We start from the raw sequence: 21,315 nt of genomic DNA, 5'->3' as shown, positions 1-21,315 counted from the left end.
TGTTGGTGGTACCGGGGATTGAACCTAGGATCTTTGCACTGATCTACATCCCCAGCCATTTTTTATTTTGAGACAGAGTTCACTAAATTGCTAAATTAGTTTTGAACTCTCAATCTTCCTGTCCCAGCCTCCCAGAGTGCTAGGATTACAGGTTTCCGCCACTATTGCTGTCTTTTCATTTTATGACACAGTGTCTCACCATGTTGGCTTGAACTTGCCATTCTCCTGCCTTGGCAGCCCTGAGTGCTAGGATTACAGGCATGTGCCACTGTACTCGGCTTAATTAGGAGTTTTAAAAATCAGAATTTGCCAGACATGATGGAACATGCCTGAAATCCCAGTACTTGGGAAGCTGAGGCAAGAGGACTGCCATGAGTTCACGACTAGGCTGAACTATGTAGAGACCCTGTCTCAATAAATAAATAAATATATATATATATCAAATAAATGCAACTTATGATGCTAGACTGTGTACTGGACCAGAAAAGATATGTATTTATTTTTGCCTCAATAAAGACATTATAGGACCAACTGGCAAAATCTAAGATTTGTAGACCAGAAAATAAGTGAATGATAAATTCACTTCCTGATTGTGGTAAACACTGTGATTTTATAAAAGAATGTTCTAGTGTTAAGAAATACACATAAAAAGATTTAAAGGGACCATGTCTACAACTTACTCTCCAGTGACTCAGCAAAAAATTATAGCAAACAATATAGCAAATGTTGCAAAATGCTAATATCTTGGAAATTCGAGTGATGCATATTTAAGAATTCTTTGTACTAGCCTTACTACTTTTCTATAAATCTAAAATTTTTTGTTGTTTTTGTTTTTTTGGTACTGGGGTTCAAACTCAGGACCTTGCGCTTGCAAGACAGGCATAGTGCCGAGGAGGTAAAATCCCTGGCCCCGGTCTAAAATTATTTTTAAATTAGTCATGATGGCAGATCCCTATAATCCCAGCATTCAGGAGGCAGAGGCATAAGGATTTCTACACCTTCCAGGCTTGCCTGGGCTATATATTAACAAGCAGCACTGGGACCTGACATGATAGGAGGTACTATCGATGAGGGGCACTGTCGCCATAGTTAGCAGCAGCTGTACATCTGAGGCAATATTGTCCTGTCTCTTTGGGAGATTTTATTATTCACAAGCATGGGTTGTTACTGCCATTAGCAGTGCCCAGTCATCATTGTCACGAACACTGCATGGCTAGTGGATCTCGTTTCCACAATGCCCCCTCTTAGCAGTGAAGGGCTTTTGCCTGCCAGGCACTAGGCAAAGGACTGTATCCAGATTGGGCCCTCAAACTTCAATAATCCTATGACCTAAATACAGTTGAGCATTCCTACCTTTTAGATATCACCTGCTCTAAGTAATATGGCAGTGTGACAGACCCTGAACACAAATCCACCAGTTCCAAAAAAGGCTTACAGTGGATGCAAACAGTGACCTCTTTCCCAGTGTGTCCATCATATTCTCCCATTACCACAGAGCCTGGAAACACTCAGATCCCAGCCTAGCCCCATTCTGGGAAAACACAGTAATAATTACAAGTCCTCCAAAGCATACCTCAGCCTCCCGAACAAGCAGGCCGACACATCCCAGCGCCCCTCACCTGGAGGGCTAGTCCACCTCCTCTCTTGGGATTTCGAGGCCAGAGCTGCTTATTTTGCTTCATATCTTGTGCTGGCATTTGCTACAGAACTGTACACAAGATGGCTTAATTGCACAGCTAAGGCCCCTTGAGTCCCAACACTGCAGAGGAGGAGTTCAAGGGCAGCCTCTTGCTAATTGCCAGTTGTCTCACTATGACAACTCAACTGGGGTGTTCTAGCCCATTGTAATTTTCCCATCTCACATTCCTGAAGCTTCTTCCCTCCCCAGGTAAGGGCCCAGACTCTTTGGGAACCTGACCCATGACACACAATTGCCACTTCTCGGCCTTTTGGCTAAGAAGAAGTATGGTATCTGTTCTTACCAGTTTAATAGCCAATACATTATCCAAGATGGGGCTGGGGATTTAGCTCAGTGGTTCTGCCACCTGCCTTGCAAGCACAAGGTTCCCAGTTTGATCTCTGGTACCAAAAAAGCAAAAAAATTATCCAAGGATGTTTGCAGCATGGAGATGAAATGAAAGCTTGTTCTACCCTTCCCATGAATCAACTTGGTATTGCAGTGCTTCCAAGAATGGTGCATCTTACCTCAAAAAAGAAAAAAGGATAAGCAACTATCAAAGATATAGCCATGAGGGCCAGGTTTTAGCTCAGTGGTTTGGCCGCCTGCCTTGAAAGCACAAGCTCCTGGAGTTCAGTCTCCAGTACCCCAAAAAAACCTTTTTTTTTAATAGCCATGATTATAACCCATGTCAAGGAATGAGGGCCAGGTATAGTGGGACATACCTGTAATCCCAGCACTCAGGAGGCTAAGGCAGGAGGATCACTGTGAATTCAAGGCCAGACTGGACTACTGGGTGAATTCAAGACCAGCCTAAATAAACTACATAGTAAGACCCTGTTTCAACCGGCCAACCTCCACCAAAAACATGAGAGCTCAGAGAAGAACAAAGTCTCACTGCTGTTAAACTGATGAACTACCCTGTATATCCCATCCACATCTTACACCCTTGAAGAGGTTTTTTGCCTCTGGACTCAGGACACTTGTGTAGCTGGCTGGCCCCAGGGTTCTTGAGATGGTTATCTAAGAAAAAGGTCTGGTGAGAGGTGTCCTAGACATTGAGCCTTTAAATGAAGGCTTGGAAACCAAGGTTTAGATATTCAGCATACTCTCTAAACCAGCAGCATCAAATTCCTAGAGCTCACACTACTTTTAGAAGAGAAACTGAAACTGGGTCATAACCAGTTATCAGGAGCCCTGCAGGGGAGGACTCCTGATTCACTGGACTATACTTGAATTAATGGGCTGCCACCAACCAACCCTTACACTTTCACCAGCACGCAGCCCCATCCCACCCACCTGACCTGCAGAACAAAAGGAACATCAGACTGTTATAGAGAAATACTGATTTTAATTAAACAGAATAAGGTAAACTCTAGGTATCCATCATTGTTTGGCCTAAAAATTAGCAAAAACTGTTGAAACAAGGCACAATATTCTCCCCATACTTGTTACGTGGCTCCACTTACAAAAAAAATTTTAATGAAAACCTTAACATAAAAATAGAAGTCTGAGTTTTTAAAAACTGTATATAAAGCCCCACAAACTTGTCAAAGTCGTTCCTTATTCTACGAAATAGCACCAGCAAGAAGAGTAAAAAGGTGTTAAAAACCATTACGACAGCATTTCTGAAATGCAGCTTGTCTAACCTCCCATCCCCCTAAAAAATGATTATGGAATAAAAAAGGATTTTAAAATCTCTGGAAGCAGGATCAAGCTTTTATTGTAGTTCCCACCATCTCTAAGATGAAGGGGCAATGTGAGAAATATGCTTCTGCTCCTGTCACAGCTTCTTGAGTCTAGAAGATAGATGAGGAATTAGGGTATGAGGCTTCTCATCAGAGGACCTGCATCTATAGAGGGCACATCTTTTAGGAGGGGGTGGGGAGTCTCTTGTCTAAACTCCTTCCCTCCTTCACGTCCCTCATATAAAAGGGAGATGGTGAGGTGTGAAACTTGCCCACCTAATACATGGCAGCTTGTACGATAAATTCAGCCACCCTTTTCCTGAGTTCCTCAGAGGGTTCTATTGCAGTTAGGGGGAGGGATTTAGTTAAGGGTGGCCCACACTGCCCTTGGGTCTGTGGGGAAAAGTAGCCCTGAATGTGGTGACGATGACATCATCCCTGCTGAAATCATCATCATCATCATCATGGGAAATACTCTAAAGGCAGACCCCAGCCCTTGCACAGAGGCAGGGAAACATGCTGGGTAAAATTCAAGAAAGACATACACATCACTTCCTCTTCCACTAGCCCTAGAAAAAAGACATCCTGGGCCCTTAAAATGTCCCTCAACTATGTGTCTACAACTGAAAGCTCCTGTACACATGGAGTTGAAGACATTTCTAAAAAGGTTTGCAAAAACTGTCTTGGATTATTTTGCAGCATTAACCTGAGTCTGTCAGCACTGAAGTTTTGGTATCTTAGCTATCATTTCTCTGAGTGGTATACCCAGGAGGGGGGAGAAAAACATTTCACTATCTACTTCAAGTTTTAAAGTTTTAGAAGAAGAAAAATGAGCACCATGTTTGGCTACTCTGAGCAGCCAGGTCTGAATTGTGCACAAGGAGGCGGCACCTCAGGCTCGCCTGCATGAGAGGGTCAGGTGGCTCTGCTCAGACTGAGCAGGAGAAAACTGAGGTACAGTGAGACCCCACACAGCTAAGCTGAGGAAGGGCAGAGCTGGGGGCAGCAGCTTCAGGGATCAGGACACCTCTGTGGCCCTGGCTTTGCCCCCAGTGCCCCAGTTAGGCCTGTGCAGAACTATTCACATGCAAAGTAGTCCTTCAAGGGGGCGAAGAGGTGTCTGATGACTGGCACACTCCAGGACCTCCCGAGCAGCTTCTGGCGGGCACCACGGCCCATGTTGGACACGTCCGTGTAGTGTACGGGAAAGCCGAAGATCCTGGGAGAGTACCGGGGTGAAAAGACAGGGAGTCAGAAGTGCCCGAATCTCCCAAGAACCACTGGAAGTCCTTACTTGGTCAGGTGGCTAGCTATACTCTCTGCTGTGACTTCCCTTTATCCCACCCCTTCAGTCATGCCCACTGGGCCTTCAAATGAGCCCTTTCCTGCCTGCCAGGAGATCCAAGTTCTGCAGAGCACTTGCTCACCAGTGTCTTGTCCAAGAGGACACATGTTTGGTGCATCCCAGCACTAGCACTATGTTCTTGGCACATATTTGGAAACAAGGACTTTTCTTGAATGTATCATGTGAATTAATAACTATGAATAATGCCAAGCAATCCAGCAACCTTACATGTATCTTCCTTCCAATTCCTTGAAGGAACAAGGTCACTCACAGAAACAGACCAAAAGAATGTCAACCATCACAGACCAAGTTACAGTGAGTATTCCTAAGCATCCCTATTTTGTATATAGGTTTGACCAGGCCTGTAGGAGGGTACAGATGACGCTGGATTCCAGTATTACCCAGTTTTACAACTTGATTAAATAAGCATGTTCACTAAGCAGGTGCAAGACCTACACAGTGAGAGCCATCTGTACCATTCTCCTGGGACAGCTCCACCCAAACTTTTATATATTTGGGTCTCAAAATCCAGAAGAATCCACAGCACAGATTGAGCGAAGTTATCTTTCAGTCTTTCTAAGAGATCTATTGTTAAGTCAGAGAAGAAATAAAACCAGAACTGAAATGTCTGGAATGAAAATACTCTAAGAAAGTCTCTGGAATACAGTCAAACATGTAAGAAAAAAATTCATAGCTTTAAACTATAATATCAGGAAGTAATTATTTTTAAAAGTAAAAGGGGCCAGGGATTTAGCTCAGTGGTACCATGCCTGCCTTGCAAGCACAAGGTCCTGAGTTCGACCCCCCGTACCAAAAAAAAAAAAAAAAAACCAACAGCAACAAAAAGTAAAAAATCCAGAAGACCTGAAACCAGACATGACTCTTTGTATTTAAATAAACAAGTTTGGCCTAATAAAGGGCAAAGGGGGCCGGGGATTTAGCTCAGTAGTTCCGTCACCTGCCTTGCAAGTGAAAGGTCCCGAGTTCAACCACCGGTACCAAAAAAATAAAAAATTAAAAAATAATAATAATAAAGGGCAAAGGGAAAAGACAGGGTATGGCTTAAGCAGGAATCAGCTATAGGATTAACAATTTGACAAAGAACTCTTCCAAGGAAGAGCAATGGGGTTGTCTTTAGCTGGTTCCTTCTACATCCTGCAACTCAGCATGTCTGAACAGGAAGATGTGAGGTGGTGCTGTCTCATGATCTCATGTCTCAGATTCCTCACCACCACCACCTGCCATTTCTGCTGGGAAACAAGGGCTAACTGAACAGGTTCTGTATTTACTCCCAGACCCAATCTCAGGTGACTTCTGAGACTATTTAGAATTAAGGTAAGCACCTTAATTTATTTGTGCTGTCAGCCTGAACTATATGTTGCTCCCCTTTCTGTCTGTGCACCATTTCCCTCTCCAAGTGCAGCCTTGCTCACCTCTCGAGCTCAGTGCACCACAAAACATCTTCTTTGCCATTCATGACAACAGGGAAAAGTTGGTTTTTCCCCTGTCTGATCGAGTTCGACTTGGTGGTTATTGTCTGTACTTTCTTTAACTGGAGAACAAAATGATATGGAGTGAGCACAGAAGGAATAGTTCCAGGTGAGGTCAAGACACAGAAGTGCCCAGAGCAGATGAAGGAGAAAGAAGTAGCAGAGCTGGGCTTGCAGGAAGAATTAAAAAAGAGATTTGAAGGGATAAGAATGTTTTGTGCTTCCCACAAATGCCAAGAAGTTTGTGAACAGGAAGGACCAGCCTCAGAGAGAATAAACAAAAAGTGACCATGGGTGAGATCACATGTGGGATAAGACACCAGAATTACTAATCAAGGAAGAGTAAATAAAAAGGAAAAACCACCCAGATACAGAGAATGGTCAAGTGCAGTTTGGACAAATGGATCTTTGCTTGATACAGAAATTAAGAATTAGATTTTAATGTATTAACTGTGACTGACATCATTTTTTCTTTTATTTTTTTGTTTTGTATGCAAAAGTATCAATTATTCTTTTATTAATGGAAGGGACAGCTGAATTCTGTGTCTGTGTATCCAGTGTTAACAATTAGGAAGTCTATGGGCTGGGGATTTAGCTCAGTGGTTTCACCACCTGCTGTGCAAGCGCAAGGACCCGAGTTCGACCCCGGTACCCAAAAAAAATAACAATTAGGAAGTTAGTTGCCTTTTCTCATAATGATTACATATTTATCAAGAATATATCCTACTCTCTGTAGGTGAAAAAGGGATAAACAATTATGTGGGAAAAGAGGGCCAGCACCAAGGAGTCTGTGTGGAGGAGTAGGATCAACTGGACACCACACCAAGGTCACCAAGTGCATTTCCCAGAGAACAGCAGTACAGGCCATTTGGAAGCACATCTTACCTTTGCTGTCCTACTGTATTCCAAGCAGTCCTGAAGCTCGAGTTTATCATTCTTTGATGCTATCACAGGCCTGGGAACAGCCAAAACCCATTACTCTGTGGAGAGGCCTCAGCTAGGCACCTCACAGGGCAAGTAGGGGGATGACCTTCATTGCAAGTGTGCTCTGGCAGAGAACAGGCTACAAATACATTCTCCCAGCGAGTCTGGGGACACCCCACCTGCCAGGATTGACAGAGCAACGAGCACAAGTCTGCATTCCATGTCAGAAAGGGTCAGGCCAATGTTGGGTGCAACTGCAGCTACTGCTAAACTTTTTTTAGACAGAGTCTCACTATGCAGTTAGTTCAGGCTCGCCTCGAACTTGCAGAGATCCACTGGAGGGGGAGCCAGGAAAACTCTCTGGCCCCACCTCCACAGTGCTCACTGGCTGAGTGACCTTGAATAAGTCATGCCACCTGCTTGGGCTTCAGGTCTATTTTGGGGATTTTCTGGGGATGGAACCCAGGGCCTTGTACATGCAAAGCCAGTGCTTGACCAGAAACATCCCCAGGGCTTTATCTATTTTATTTTGAGAAGAATTAACTACATCTTTGTGGATCTACTTGATACTACTAGCAAGTCCCGTCCCTATGATCTGGTGGCTCAGAAGCAAGCTCAGCAGGCTTGTCAGTGGGTGCCATCCTCATGGGAAGGCCATAAAAGGATTCACAAAAAAGACTAATTACACTTTTAACCTTTACTCTAGAAGTCTGTTTTGCAAATGGAGCATGGCGAAGATAATTTAGAAGAGCAAAGAATAGAAGCAAAAGGTGTGTGTTGAGCAGTTCCAGAGCAGAAACCAGTTAAGAGGTCTACAGAGTTGATGAGCATCTCAGTAAGCCTTCTGGGACGTTCAAGGCCAAAAGGACCTCAGAGGAGAGAATGGAAAATACCTACAAGGAATCGAGAAATGAGATCTTTCCCTACACTCCAGACTTCCTTAGCCTCACCTTTTAGGTTTCCAATAGCCAAACCTTCCTGAATGGATCGAAGGGAGCTGAGGGACCAGGGCCAAAAGGACATGGGTCAGTCCAGCCTTGCGTAGGTTTGAGGAATTAAAAACTACACAAACTAGCCAGGTATGGCGGTGCACACCTATTATCCCACCACTCTGGAAAGCTGAGGCAGGAGGATTTACAGCCTGGTCAATTTAGAAACTTAGCAAGACCCTGTGTCAAAATAAAAAATAAAAAGGGAATAGGGATATTGCTCTTCAAAGACCCTGGGTCCAAATCCCAGTACAAAAGGAAAATAAAGCCTGCATATACTAGATTTGGGTTTCAGCCCAAGCAGTGCTCAACATGCACACCCCATTACCTTGCAAGGCTCAGTTGTCACTACCCATACTTTCTGCTCCACCTTCTAATGCATAAGCAAATTATTGCAAGTCCTACCCTTAAAGTGTTTCAACCGTGAGCTTTTCTTACCATCTCCACAGGACTGCCATGCTACAAACCTGAGCCACCACTCATTTATGTTCTCCACAGATGACTTCTCCTGAGGCACAGCACAGTATCATCAGCCCTAAGCTGAGATACCCTCACCAGGCATTCCTATCCCTTCCCTTCTGCCTGGCTCTATTTCTTCATTTAGAGCCCTGCTGGCATGGGACACCCTCACCATGAGCACTTCCAATGCCCACCTGCCCAGACATGCAACTGCAATCCTTTATTGTCTACCTTTCCGCCATGAGCAGGTCATCACCAGAAAAGCCATTGACATCAGTGTGTCTACCACTGAAACGGCAGCAGTACAACAGTGCCTGGCTGGCTGAGCTCAAATTAGGTGAATAGGCCCATTTCATTCCAAACATGGGCATGGTATCATTTGATTAGCTGATCAGCATGTTAAAAGATCATGATACCCAACAGAAATCCCCCAAGCTACCCCAGTGCCCACTTACTCTGTCCATACTTGGCTAAATGCCAGAAAATGATCATGGATCCAACACTACCTTGTAAAGGAAGTGTTCTAGAGAATCCTCAGAAAAGCCACTTGACTTGCTTTTTGTCTAAATGTATCTAACCAAAGAGCACTTATCTTTGGTATGACAAAAAGGTAAGGGATTCTTTTGATTAAGAAAATCTGAAGGAGACAGTATTTGGGCTACCATGCCATCTCAGCCCTACCATCTGGTTTGTAATCACCAGACTGATCCAGCTTCATGTCTGGGACAGGAGGAATGAAACTTTAACAACCTATTTCCATCTCCTACTAAGGTATTGCCTTAGCAGCAGAGAGAACCAAGTAGAGTGCAGAAGCAACAAGTCACATCCTCACATTCATCTGGCCCAAGAATATAGGACCTTTAAGAATCAGTACCACCTGCAGCTAGAACAATTGCGTACTAAGACTAAGGGATCCTAACAGATTTTCATGTATTTCTGCACATCATTAACAGAGATCACAACACCACAGGTTGGTCTGAAGCCCAGGGTGGGAGAGTTTCTCAGCACAGCCATCAGTTTCTAGAAAGCTGGAATGACAAAGGTGATGCCATTGGCCAATACGGCTGTGAGCTGTCCCACTCAGAGCTTTGTGTTACCTGTTCATCCCAGGTAAGTTCCCCCAGAAGTATCGGGCCCTGTGAGCAGCAGAGACCTTGATGGCATCGATCATCACTGGATTACACTGCAGGGAGACAGGAAGGGAGCTGCTAGGAGCCCTCAACAGAACTCAGGCATCAATCAGAGCAAGGCTTGAACCTGTGCAAGTGGCAAGCTGACCCTGCCTAAAGAAAAGGCATGGATCCAAACAATGAGAAAAACAGACCAATTCCCATCAAAAGTCTGGCTAGAGACAGACTCGTCTCCCACATAATCCGTAAAGAGTTTTGATCAGACCCAAATTCTAAGAATCCCCTGGGTCATGTCAAATGACAAAATGTGCTACCAAAGTAAAAGCACTAGTTCTATCACATCAGACCTAAGCTGTCACATTTTTTGGAAAACTAAGTGACTTCAGTGTACAAAAAGTATTTACTACAGGGCTTGATACATATTAAGCAATATATATTTCCTTTACTCTAAAGCAACTATTTTCAGAAAAAAGATTAGAAAAAGCTCCCTAGACTAAGAGCTGAGTTCATGGGTTTTAGCAATATTAGCAATAACTGTTTCCAATGCACAAAAAGGACCCACAGAATTGTGCATTCCCAGATGTAACCCACACCCTCTTGAGCAACAAGGCCTTACCACCCCAGTTGTCTTTGACAATCAGGCCCCTGGGTTCCCTCACCTCCAGGAACCGTGAGATGTCCCTCTTGTCGCCAACCTTCATGGCTACAACATTCTCAAACATCCAGAAGAATGGCCGGTCATCCCCCTCTTTGGGGCGTGAGTAATTCAGCAGGTGGTAGAACTCAAAGAAGAGTCGGCCAGTGCCCTCTGCTCAGGGAAAAAAAAAAAGAATGAAGACCAGGGCTTTATCCATATTTCCTGAGACCCACAGGTCCCAATCCCCAGTGTCCAACCCCCTTGGGGCACTCTGGAATGATAACAGCAAGGACACAGGTACAACAGTGTACTATTTGTTAGTGTCCTTCCTTGGGCCAGGGATTTACAATGGTGCGTGGAACTAAGGACCAAAAAAAGTCCCAGTTAAGGTTGGACAGGAAGGAAGAGCGCCTTGTCAGGAAGCTCTACTCAGATCAGGCATCATAGGGTCTCTGAGGGCCTCCACAAAAAAGAGGTGCTCACCATACAGGCCTTTTCTGGCTGGATTCACATTTGAGAGGTCATTGCATGGGCTTCCACCAATCACCAAGTCAAATGGGCCCCACTCTTCAATCTAAAGGAGAAAAACAGGCTCAGAAATAGGGAAGGACAGAAAGCCAGGATATTCAAGTTATTACCAAGAAACCCAATTCTACAATCTTGGTCAGCAGCCCCACCTCTAACCCAAGAAAGCTCAATGCTGGCTCTGTATCTCAAAGGTAGAGCATTACCTAGCATATACAGGATACTAGATTCCATCCCCAGCACCAAAAACAAACCACACACAAAAAAACCTGGAAGCTCAGTGCTTTAGATTTCCAAGACCTCAATCACTAAATTATTTCTAAGTGACAATTCTTACCACTACAACTTGAAGTACCAGGTTTTATTATACCTACAACCCTGTGTGCTAGGGACAGAGACAACATGCAAAAGAGGAAGGGGGTTCAGTGTGGAGGAGGCAATGGAATCATGGTGGCACATGCCTATAATCCCAGCACTCGGAAGGCCGGGGCAGGATAATTGTGGTGAGTTTGAAGCCAGCCTGGGAAACATAGTGAGTTCAAGCCTGAACTGCACAGTGAGAACCTGTCTCAAAAAACTAAAAGACATAAACAAAAGATGAGTCCTTACATTTTTCTTTGTGATGTTCCTAACATCATTCACATATTTGATATTTCCCTCATGCTTCACGGTTCCAACAGCAATAGACTCTTCACATACTTCTGAGGCGACATACTTCTCCACTTTAATGCCCAATTCTTTAAGCACTAAGTACCCTAGAGGGAAGGCAGTGTGTTAACTCAGGTAGGGCTGGGGATTTAGCTCAGGGGCACCCTGCCTGCCTCACAAGAGTTGGATCCTGGGTACCAAAACAAACAAAAAACCACAGGCAGAGCCCCAAGGGTGCCTTGCCTATTGGCTGGGCTAACTCCATTATTTGGGGAAACCTTGGGAAAGGGGCAGGGGCCAAGGCTGAGGATGGTGATAGTTGTTGCTAACTGGATGTACATGGAATGAAAATTCATTTTTCAGATACATGAATAAAATAAAAAAACAAAATGCAAGAGCTGAGACATGTTTCCTTTAAAGAGAACCAAAGGGTGCCAGCTGGTGAGAAGGCTGAGAAAAACAAGAACGGGTGCACACAGGTAACACTCAAGACTGCCCAGCAGTGAACTACTCACCTGTGGCAATTCCATCAAACAGTGACAGGACTCGAATGGGCCGCCTTCGGGCTGCGGGAATTGCTGGGTACAACTTTGGGGCCTCCTGCCAGATGAGGAAAAAGTGTGAGGGAGATGAAGGAGCAGGGGGAAGTCTCAACATCAGCAGTAGACTGTCCTTCCTTGGTGGGGTTCAAACCCTGCTGTGTCTGTCAGAGAAGCTTTGATGGCAATTGCCAGTGAACATGTAACACGCCAGCCTGCACTGGGCACAGAATGGCCATTCTATCCTGGCACAAGACACAGCTGTGTGGTACAAATGCAACAGGAAAAGACATGGCCAGCAGGTAGCAGAACATGCCTATAACCCCAGCTATTCAGGAGACTAAAGCAGGAGGATCACTTGAAGACAAGCGGGGCAACTCAACAAGATACAGAGACATGTGTGCGCGTGCACACACACACACACACACGACCCTTAATAATGACTGCCTCTAAGAATGGTAAATTCACTCCTACAAAAATTTGAGTGAGGGGCCGGGGATTTAGCTCAGTGGTTCTGCCGCCTGCCTCGAAAGCACAAGGTCCCAAGTGCGATCCCCGGTACCAAAAAAAAAAAAATTTTGAGTGAGGAGCAGGTGAAAAAAATTTAAGCTACAGGCATCCTTGCCCTCTTGACCCAAACTAACCAAGATGGCTTCATTCTACAAGCTTCTCTTAACCAGTTCTGGGAAACCCACACACTGAGAAGTCAGAACTGTGGCCTTGTTAATGAGGCTCAGAGAGGCTCCTCTGAATAATGCATCTTCATTTGCATTAAATCCAGACCCATTCCCCTGGGACCTGTGGGGGTGGGCTTACATAGTCAAGGTCTGCATCGCTGGTGAAAAATGCCTGCAGGCGCACATTCCAGTCCTTCCTGCGCCTTAAGACACCGTGGCAGCGCTGCGGGAGACACATGTAGCAGCTCCAGGGCTCTTGCAGCTTGGCTTCCGCTGCTGTGCCTGTACCCACCAGCACCTCCAGACATTCCACACAGAAGCACCTGCACAGAGACCAAAGGGACACATTTGTCACCAGGCAGCTCTCCCACTTCTCTACAGAGATGGTGACACAATGCCTTACAACTCTTAGGCCTCAGCTACTCCAGTGCAGCCCACCAAGATGAGGTCTAACAAACATCTTCCTTAGGTACGCTACTCCTCTAAATCCACAGGCTCTTGGCAAAGCAATGCTGCCTCTTCACTAGTCAAAGGAGCTGTAAGGAGGAGCTTCCCTAGACACCTCATTCCCCTCCCTCACACACCTGGATGACCATCCTTATGCGTATATTCTCAGTCCTGACACAAGGACAACAGCTGCCCTATACAATGACGGTGTCCTGCCTCCAGTTCAAAATCCTCCCAGTCCTGTGCCTGGGATTGCATTAAACACAGCTGCCTCAGGGCTGCAGAAAGCATAGGATGCAACTGTACTCACCGGCAGCAGCTTGTGTTGCTGCAGAGAAGCAGCTCACGGCCCTCACAGCACACAGTGCAGTAGGACTGATACCCGTCATCATCATACATGTAGAACAGCTCCAGGAAGCGATCCTGATAGGTAGGGAGAAACAAATGCCCATGAAACCAGCAACTAGAGCCAGCCAGCCCCAGCTTGCCTACTGGCTGTGGCACTAGAACATAGCCATGGAGCCAGTAGCAGATAGTCTGCGGCACTTTACAGGGAAAACTTGCCATGTTGTCTGCTGGGGACAGTGGCACCCTGGGAGGCACCACTAATGAATGGGGCAGGTGCTATTTTGGGGGAGTAAAAAGAAGGCTGCAAAGGAAGGAAGGGGCATAAAGTGCAGGGCAGGGGTAGGCCTTACCCGGCATGTCTGGCAGAGCCCACCCTCAAAGAGTGGGTGGAAAGACACAGGGTTTTTCCTGCCACAGGACAAGCAGCTATCTGTAAGAAAGACAGGGTCAGAGATTATGGCAATTATGGCCCTAGCACCAGCTGCTGACACCTTGGGACAGACAGTTCTTGACCATTTATTCCAGCAATGTGCCAAGGACTCTCAAAGCTTTATGCCATGTTCCATGCTTATACTCTATTCTTTACCAGTGTTTCAAATTTCCACCCTTTTTCATAGACTGGAAAAGTCAAGTTCACAAATAGAAGATGACACAAGATAAGCTAAAGGGCTGCTGGGGAGGAAGACCCAAGCCAGGATACTGAGCAGAGGAATGAATTTTAAGGGCTTGCATGTTCTTTAAAGAATAGGACATCTGAAGCATTTGCAGTGACTGAGTGGCTGACTAGCTGATGAAGGACTTGCCCCATCACCATACTCTAGCAACACAGCACATGGATGCAGCCCCAAAGCCCAGATCCTTAGAAGTAGGCTACTCTTGGGCATTATGAAGGAGGGAAATGAGGGCAAATGCATCTTGGGGTGTATGAAGGATCATGGGTCCAACCTCAAGAACTGTCCAAGACTGCTCCAAACCCAAGCATTCCCAAGTCTCTGGGTCAGAGGGTACATTTTCTTATCACATCCAAAGAGACAACTCAAGAAATATTTCTGCATCAAGGGACACAGGGCTGAGAAGCCCTCTTACTCTCTCATTCAATTCCATTAGGTTTGTTCTGGGCAGTTTTTCGTCTAGTGGAAGTTCCCACCTGGGGTCAGCAGAGTTAGCTTGCAAGCATGACAATGGCAAAGCAAATCTGCTTTGCACTGATGCACTAGTTCCAATTTTAGCGTAGGATGACGTGTCAGGATGCCACTGCTCTGAGTTTTACATTTGGGTTCTCTTTGGCTGAAGTGACCCAACCTCCATTGTTACCCTACCTTAACTTCTCTACTCATTTACCTCAGGGGAAAAATCAGTCTCAAAATTAATCACACCCCTCAGTCTACACAATGGAGCAAGTAAGATACGGGGAACAGAAACAGGCTTGATGTGAGCTAAGGCCCAGAGCTACAGGTTAAACCCAGGCAGGGGGCCAGGATTTAGCTCAGTGGCACTTAAGCCTGCCGGGTCCTAAGTTCAATCCCTGGTAAAAAAAAAAAATAAACAAAACAAAACAAAAAATAACCCAGGCTGGGGAATGGGGATGCGGATGCGAAGGTAAGGCTGGAAGGAGAAAAGGTACCTTCCAGATTGCTCTTGTTGTTGGTGACATCAGAAGCCATTTGTTCTGTTGAGGAAAGAGGGAGAAGGCAGGCGATGAAGGCAGGGAGCCTCTGCTTCGTCCACTCACCCATGTTCACCACAACGGCCTACTACAACATGGTGCTCAGTCTGACACTCTATAGACTCCTGTCCAACCCAACAATCACCTCGGCTCTGATCTTCTTCTCTGTCTTTGCCATTGTTATAGCAACTGGTCTTCAGGCGTTTGGGTGGGGGACAGTAGTCAGAAGTGGCAGAGTCATCAGCTATGCGTCTTCGACTCTTGTTCTCTGTGAAAGGTAAGCAGAAGGTGGCCAAGGCTCAGCTGAGGGTCCAGGGAGATGGTAGGACCCGGACAAGACTGTGCTGTGCCTGGGAGGCAGCTGCCATCTGTGGCATGACACCACACTGGGTGTACAGGGCCCATGAAGGGCAGCCCAGGATAGGATCCCACTTGAACCCCTCATACCTGAGAAGTAGAACGATACAGGTGCGTGGGGATTTAAAGATCCACATGTAAAAAACACATCCTTTCGAACCCACCTCAAAGGACAGCAGAATACCTCCATCCACAGCTAAAACTCAAATATCTATGTCTAAGATGCCCCATGTGCTGGGCGACTGCCACACATGTCCACTGAGCACTTGAAACACACCTGGTGACCGAGGAACTGTACTTTACAATGATCATCAGTGTTGATTTTTAAAAATCAACATGTGACTAACAAACTGGTTCAGTTGGACTAACTTGGACTTCTTTTAAATTAGGGTGGGGTTTGAAATGGGGTCTCGCACTTTAATCCAGGCTTATCTCCAACTTGTGGTCCTGCTGCCTTAGCTGAATGAACCCTGGTTAACAGGCATGCACAACCACACTTGCCTTGAACCTACTTCTGCAAGTATAGATTTTATGAATTTAGTTAATATACTCAAAGTCAATATTTGTATTGTTAATATGTATTTAACACAGATGCGATAGTCCCAGCAAAAGTTTAACGTCAGAATTGAGATGTGTTTTGCAAGACATGTAAAACACATTATTTTGGAGACTGTTGAAATGCTAGTATTTTGCAAATGTTAGGTTAGACAAAATATGAATAGTATTCACTTCACCTGTTCCTTTTTCTTTTCAATGACATTATTAGAATATACTTTACTTTGGCTCCTATTCTATAAATGGGACTCTACAGTTACATTTATATATGTATATTTTTTTGGTACTGGGAATTGAACTCAGGACCTTGTGCTTGCCAGGCAGACACAGTGCCACTGAGCTACATCCCCACCCCCATGTATATTTATATTTCTACTCAATCTGTGGAATCCTAATGGGCATGGCTAAATTCAACTCTTCACCTAGGAAAGAATATCATACAGTCATTCAAAATCACAAGGACTCTTTAGTGACAAATGCCATTTGGTAGTGCTTATAGTATTAAGGTTGAGAACAAAGAGAAAGCAGGAATCCCAATGGTGTTCAGAAAAGGCAGGAAGGTTGTGCACCCAGTGTGAGGCTAAGTGTCGGTGGGGACAGGGAGTGAGGTGGAGGGCTAGTTCAAATCACCTCTAAGAAATCTGATTTTTTCTCAGTGACCACTGCACATTCTAAGAAATCAAAAGATAGACCAAAGGAAATAGAACATAGTTAAAAAATGGGAAGGAAATACCGTGTTTCCTCGATCCTAATTTCCTACTGCCTGCACGATGAACCTTCGACTTATTAACCACTTTTTTGGAGAAACAAAACAAAACAGAAAACATCACATTAAATATATGGACTGTTAAGACCTCCTACACTTCAGGAAATCACAGATATAACAGAGGAGATACAGTATTGGACAAAATGTTAGGATATAACATACAGCATTTTTTTTTTGGTACCGGGGATCGAACTCAGGTCCTTGCACTTGCGAGGCAGGTGCCAGAACCACTGAGCTAAATCCCCGGCCCAGCTTTTTTTTTTTTCAACATTTAAATTTTCTCCAATGACCTCAAAAAAAAAAGTGATTATAGTTTTCAGAAGAGATTCAATTATATGCCCCTGACCTTTAACAGGAAAGAGACCAGGGAAGCCAGGGAAGAAGGCTGCATCTGCTGTCAGATGCAGAAACTGTTTTTCATCACCCTGGCTCCAGAGAGCACAAGAGGTGGGCCTAGATCCAGCTGCCAGTTACTCATTCTCACCTGGTTGCTTGCTGTTGGGTTTGAGGCCCTCGATGCCAGTAGGCTTGAACCCCCCCTGGGCCCACTCCAACATGGGCTTCAGCTGGTCCTCCAGTGAGTCTCCAGGACTACTGGGGAAGTTTTTGCCAGCTCGCACCCTGGCTTTCTGTAGAGATATAAAGTCAGAGTTTGTGACAAATGGAGCACAGAAGGCCCCACCCAGGGACCCCATTGCTGAGGCCTACATTCCCCTCACACTGGGCCCTTTCATAGCCAGACAGCTGTCCTGGACTGTGGTATGTGGTGAGGAAGGAATGGCCTGTGGCAGGAGACAGGCATGAGGCCACGGTTGCAAAGCGGGGTTAAGTCTCCACTGAAACCAAGGGGGTAGCTTCTCCGTAGAAAATTAGAGTGATCAGCTTGCTCTCAAAGCCGGGAACCCTTACACAGCTCTGCTGCTTTAAGATACATGAGCAGCGTCAGCCTGTTTTCTTCTCTCTTGTCTACGGCAGCAGACTTGTTTTATTGTCCTAAAGAAACAGGCCTGGTCAGGTGTCCATTAGTAAATGGACTGCGCATTTACGTGTCTAATTAAGCATGTGACAAGTAGCAGAGAGGCTGCCTCAAAATGCTAGTGGGACAAAAGCAGTTCCAATGGAGCTAGAATATGGGACAAAGCCAAATAGCTCACAGGGAACAGTGTTGCCCATGGAGAAGGGGAGGAGGCAGCTGGCCTCAGCTGCTGCCCAAGCTTGGCCTTGCACCCCACATACTACTCGAAGAAAGGAAGCTATGGGCTGGGGATTTATCTCAGTGGTTCCGGTGCCCGCCTCAAAAGCGCAAGGCCTCAAGCTCCATGCCCAGTACCAAAAAAAGAAAGGAAGCTCTGAGGTCTCCCCATCCCCACTTCTAATGTGAATGCCCTACTTCCTAAGGCTTCCTTCTCAACTCAGCAGCCATTGGAGGTTCTGGCAAAGCTTCAAATCCCTTCACAGACAGGCCTAGGAGCCACCTTCCAATGGTGTTCACCTCCTCCCTAGTGGTCCTCTCCCCTCCACGCCATCTTTGGCAGTATCTAGTCTGCAATAGCTACAGGGTTCCTCCCTACTCAGGGCCAGGCCCTTCCCCACTCCCATGTTACCTCTAGGGCATGGTACATGGCCTTCCTGTAAGAAACCAGTTTGTTATAGGTCGCCAGGTTAAAATGCTGGCTGAACAGCCCCAGAGCCACCAGTTTGTCTGCAGAAACCTAAAAGAGAAAGACATCATCAGCATCACCCACACCTGTGCCTGAGGTTGTGTGTGCCCCACAGGCCATCTATCAGAAGGGAGAGCTCTTACACATAGCCTACAGCAGTTGTGGCAAAGCTATGGCATACATGCCACAGCGGGCTATATCACTGAAAGCTCTAAAAGGTTCACTATGACTGTCCTAGAGCCTGTTCCTGGTCAGAAAGCGCACAGATGCCAACTCTAAAGGAAAGAAATGAAAAAGCAGAAAAGAGAAATGGTACAGAGCTCTAATGTACCCTATAGATAAAAACTTGACACCCACAACTCTGCACATGTCTAACTGGGACACTACCAATACAACCACATATGTTCTCCTGCGTGTAGCCTTAATAACCCTGTTATAGAGCAGAGACTTAGTCCGAACTTCACTCTAGATGCACCTGTAGTTGGGATTCTATGTTCTTCTGCTCATCCTATGCTTGAGCTCAAGACTTTCATCTTTAGCCACTTTATTAACGGAATTCATCTCACTGTAACAGAACAGTGCTTGGCACAGAGTGAGCACTTGAGTTATTATGATTACATGATTCTAAGTCTATGTCATGTCCACAGGCCTTACCTGAACAGATCAAGCCACCATGAGTGCAAGAGATAAACTGGGTGTTGGGCCGGGGATTTAGTTCAGTGGTTCCACCACCTGCCTCGCAAGTGCAAGGAACCGAGTTCGATCCCCAGTACCAAAAAAAGAGATAAACTGGGTGTTCAGGATACTGTATTGTGCAGAACTGTAGGACACAAGGGCTCCAGCATACATACATGTGTTCATCTTCACTTCTAGCCCAGAGCCTCACCTCTCTACCATGAGGTGTGACCACCATTGTTAAGAAACAGCCAACTGTTCCACTTAATATGAGCAGGTAGTTTGTTTTGGCCCTCTGTCAGCCAAAAAGCCAGACCTTTATGGTATTCTCATTCTAAAACTATCGGTTCTGATCTGCAACTTATTAGTATCAGACCTTGTCTGCCAAGCACATTTCATTGCTCACTGGGCTCAAGCATCTTCCTTAGTTTCACAGGAGTTAACTGCCTGCATATATCAGCCCTCAGGCACTTCAGGGCCAGTATAGGACCAGGACACTGGTCCTTCTGCTCCCTCTGCTGATCAAAGAGGGGATCTACATGCCATGTTTTACCAGATTTCCTCCATGTCCCCACAAAGCAGCATAATTCAGGGGAAAACCCAAACCTCAAATTGAGTCTGCATCCCTAGAACATACTATTAGGCAGCCCTCCCTTTTTACACATTTTTTTTCCATACTTCCCACCTTGCTGCACATTAGCATTTCACATAATCCCTCTGAGTTCCCAACTCCCCACTTGGCCATACTACTGATTTTGTCCCAGAAAAATAAATGCAATCAATGTGGCTGTAGCTCCAGAGAACTTTCCAACCCTTTACCCCTGTGCCAAAAGGATGAGTACTGGCCCCATAGAACCCAACTATCTATTCGAGCTGGCCATCATTGGTAGTTTGTTTCATACCAGACAGTATCAAAGCCTGGTCAAACCTTTCTTTAGAAAGCTGTCATTGGGCCAGGGATTTAGCTCAGTGGTTCTGCTTCCTGCCTTGCAAGCACAAGGTCCAGAGTGCAATACCCGGTACCAAAAAAAAAAAAAAAGCTGTCATTGAAGTGACTACAAAAGGAAAGGAAGTCAGACTTTCCAGGTGTGAGGGCCAGAGACCCTGCCTTGGCCCTCAACTTACCTCAGAGAACTTGCCATCTCCAAACCACTGCACCCATCGCATGCCGGCCATGGCCTGGCGTTTTGAGGTAGCCTTCCAGGACACCACCATGGCAGGCCACCAAGAGAAGCCCTTGATCTTTCCCCATACGAGGTCCCCTATGCCAAACTCTTTCCCGTCCTGGAAGAAAAACCACATGAAGGAAATCAGTGACAAAGAAAGACCAGCACAGTCAAATTCTGCCCACTCTACTAATGCTGACGGCAATAATTAGCTTGTCATAAAATGTGAGCACCAGGTCAGGGAAGTGGAGCTCAGTGGACATCCACATGCATCTCAGCATCAGGGGGGAAAAAGGGAGATGTCAGAGTGTATCTATTCAGGGGTGGTGGCCATGCCTGCAAAACCAGCACACTGGGAGGCTGAGGAAGAAAGGTCACAAGTCAGAGCCCAGCCTGGCCAGCAGAGAGACTTGGCAAGACCCCATCTCTTAAAAAGTAAATGACAGGGGGTGTAGCTCAGTGTGAAGCCCAGGGCTCAATCCTCGGCACCACAAATCAATAAAGTATATCGACACTACAATGTACTCTGAAGTATTACACAATAGAAAATAGGCAGCTGGGCATGGTGACAATGCCTGGATTCTAAGAACTTCAAAGGCTGAGGCAGGAGGATCCCCAGGAGTTTGAGGCCAGCCTGAGCTACACAGCAAGACCTTGTCTCCAAACAAACAACAACAACAAAAAAAAACCCGGAACCTAAACACCAATATATGTAGGTATGGAGAGCTTCAAGATGCAATGCTTTTGGCTAATTAAACTATGATCCACAACCCTGAATGTACTGGACATATGTGAAACAACTCTTAGCTCTAAATAAAAAGCCAGTATAGGGGCCAGGGATTTAGCTCAGTGGTTCCACCGCCTGCCTCGCAAGCGCAGGGTCCCAAGTTCGATCCCCGGTATCAAAAAAAAAAAAAGCCAGTATATAATCAGATGTACATGGAC

At 45.7% G+C, this 21,315-nt stretch overlaps 1 protein-coding gene and 1 pseudogene across 14 annotated transcripts in view; one reads left to right on the top strand and one right to left on the bottom strand.

The window, feature by feature from the left end:
* The first annotated feature begins 1,933 nt into the window (after positions 1–1,933).
* Positions 1,934–2,205, top strand: LOC147824702 (U2 spliceosomal RNA; annotated as a pseudogene).
* Positions 2,206–3,009: 804 nt separating this feature from the next.
* Positions 3,010–21,315, bottom strand: part of Dnmt3b (DNA methyltransferase 3 beta) — a 99,735-nt gene continuing 81,429 nt past the window's right edge. For 7 of the 14 annotated variants that reach the window (XM_087188859.1, XM_087188858.1, XM_021246878.2 and 4 more), the window contains 17 exons: positions 20,330–20,488; positions 18,473–18,580; positions 17,353–17,497; positions 16,836–16,895; positions 15,336–15,458; positions 15,149–15,193; positions 13,875–13,954; positions 13,487–13,599; positions 12,869–13,052; positions 12,029–12,113; positions 11,475–11,620; positions 10,824–10,914; positions 10,363–10,511; positions 9,671–9,756; positions 7,087–7,156; positions 6,145–6,263; positions 3,010–4,585 (listed from right to left, as the gene is read on the bottom strand). In XM_087188859.1, coding sequence (XP_087044985.1) covers positions 4,444–4,585; positions 6,145–6,263; positions 7,087–7,156; positions 9,671–9,756; positions 10,363–10,511; positions 10,824–10,914; positions 11,475–11,620; positions 12,029–12,113; positions 12,869–13,052; positions 13,487–13,599; positions 13,875–13,954; positions 15,149–15,193; positions 15,336–15,458; positions 16,836–16,895; positions 17,353–17,497; positions 18,473–18,580; positions 20,330–20,488 — 1,905 coding nt within the window. In that variant the 3' untranslated portion in view covers positions 3,010–4,443. The remainder of the gene's footprint in view (positions 4,586–6,144; positions 6,264–7,086; positions 7,157–9,670; positions 9,757–10,362; positions 10,512–10,823; positions 10,915–11,474; positions 11,621–12,028; positions 12,114–12,868; positions 13,053–13,486; positions 13,600–13,874; positions 13,955–15,148; positions 15,194–15,335; positions 15,459–16,835; positions 16,896–17,352; positions 17,498–18,472; positions 18,581–20,329; positions 20,489–21,315) is intronic. The other 7 variants (XM_087188864.1, XM_087188862.1, XM_087188860.1 and 4 more) reach the window with 3 other exon arrangements.

This window comes from Heterocephalus glaber, unplaced genomic scaffold (assembly GCF_053883595.1).
Source record: "Heterocephalus glaber isolate CG9 unplaced genomic scaffold, H.glaber_assembly_v1.0 deba00001532, whole genome shotgun sequence".
Taxonomy (NCBI): Eukaryota; Metazoa; Chordata; class Mammalia; order Rodentia; family Bathyergidae; genus Heterocephalus; species Heterocephalus glaber.
This window is presented reverse-complemented; position numbering and strand designations above follow the sequence as displayed.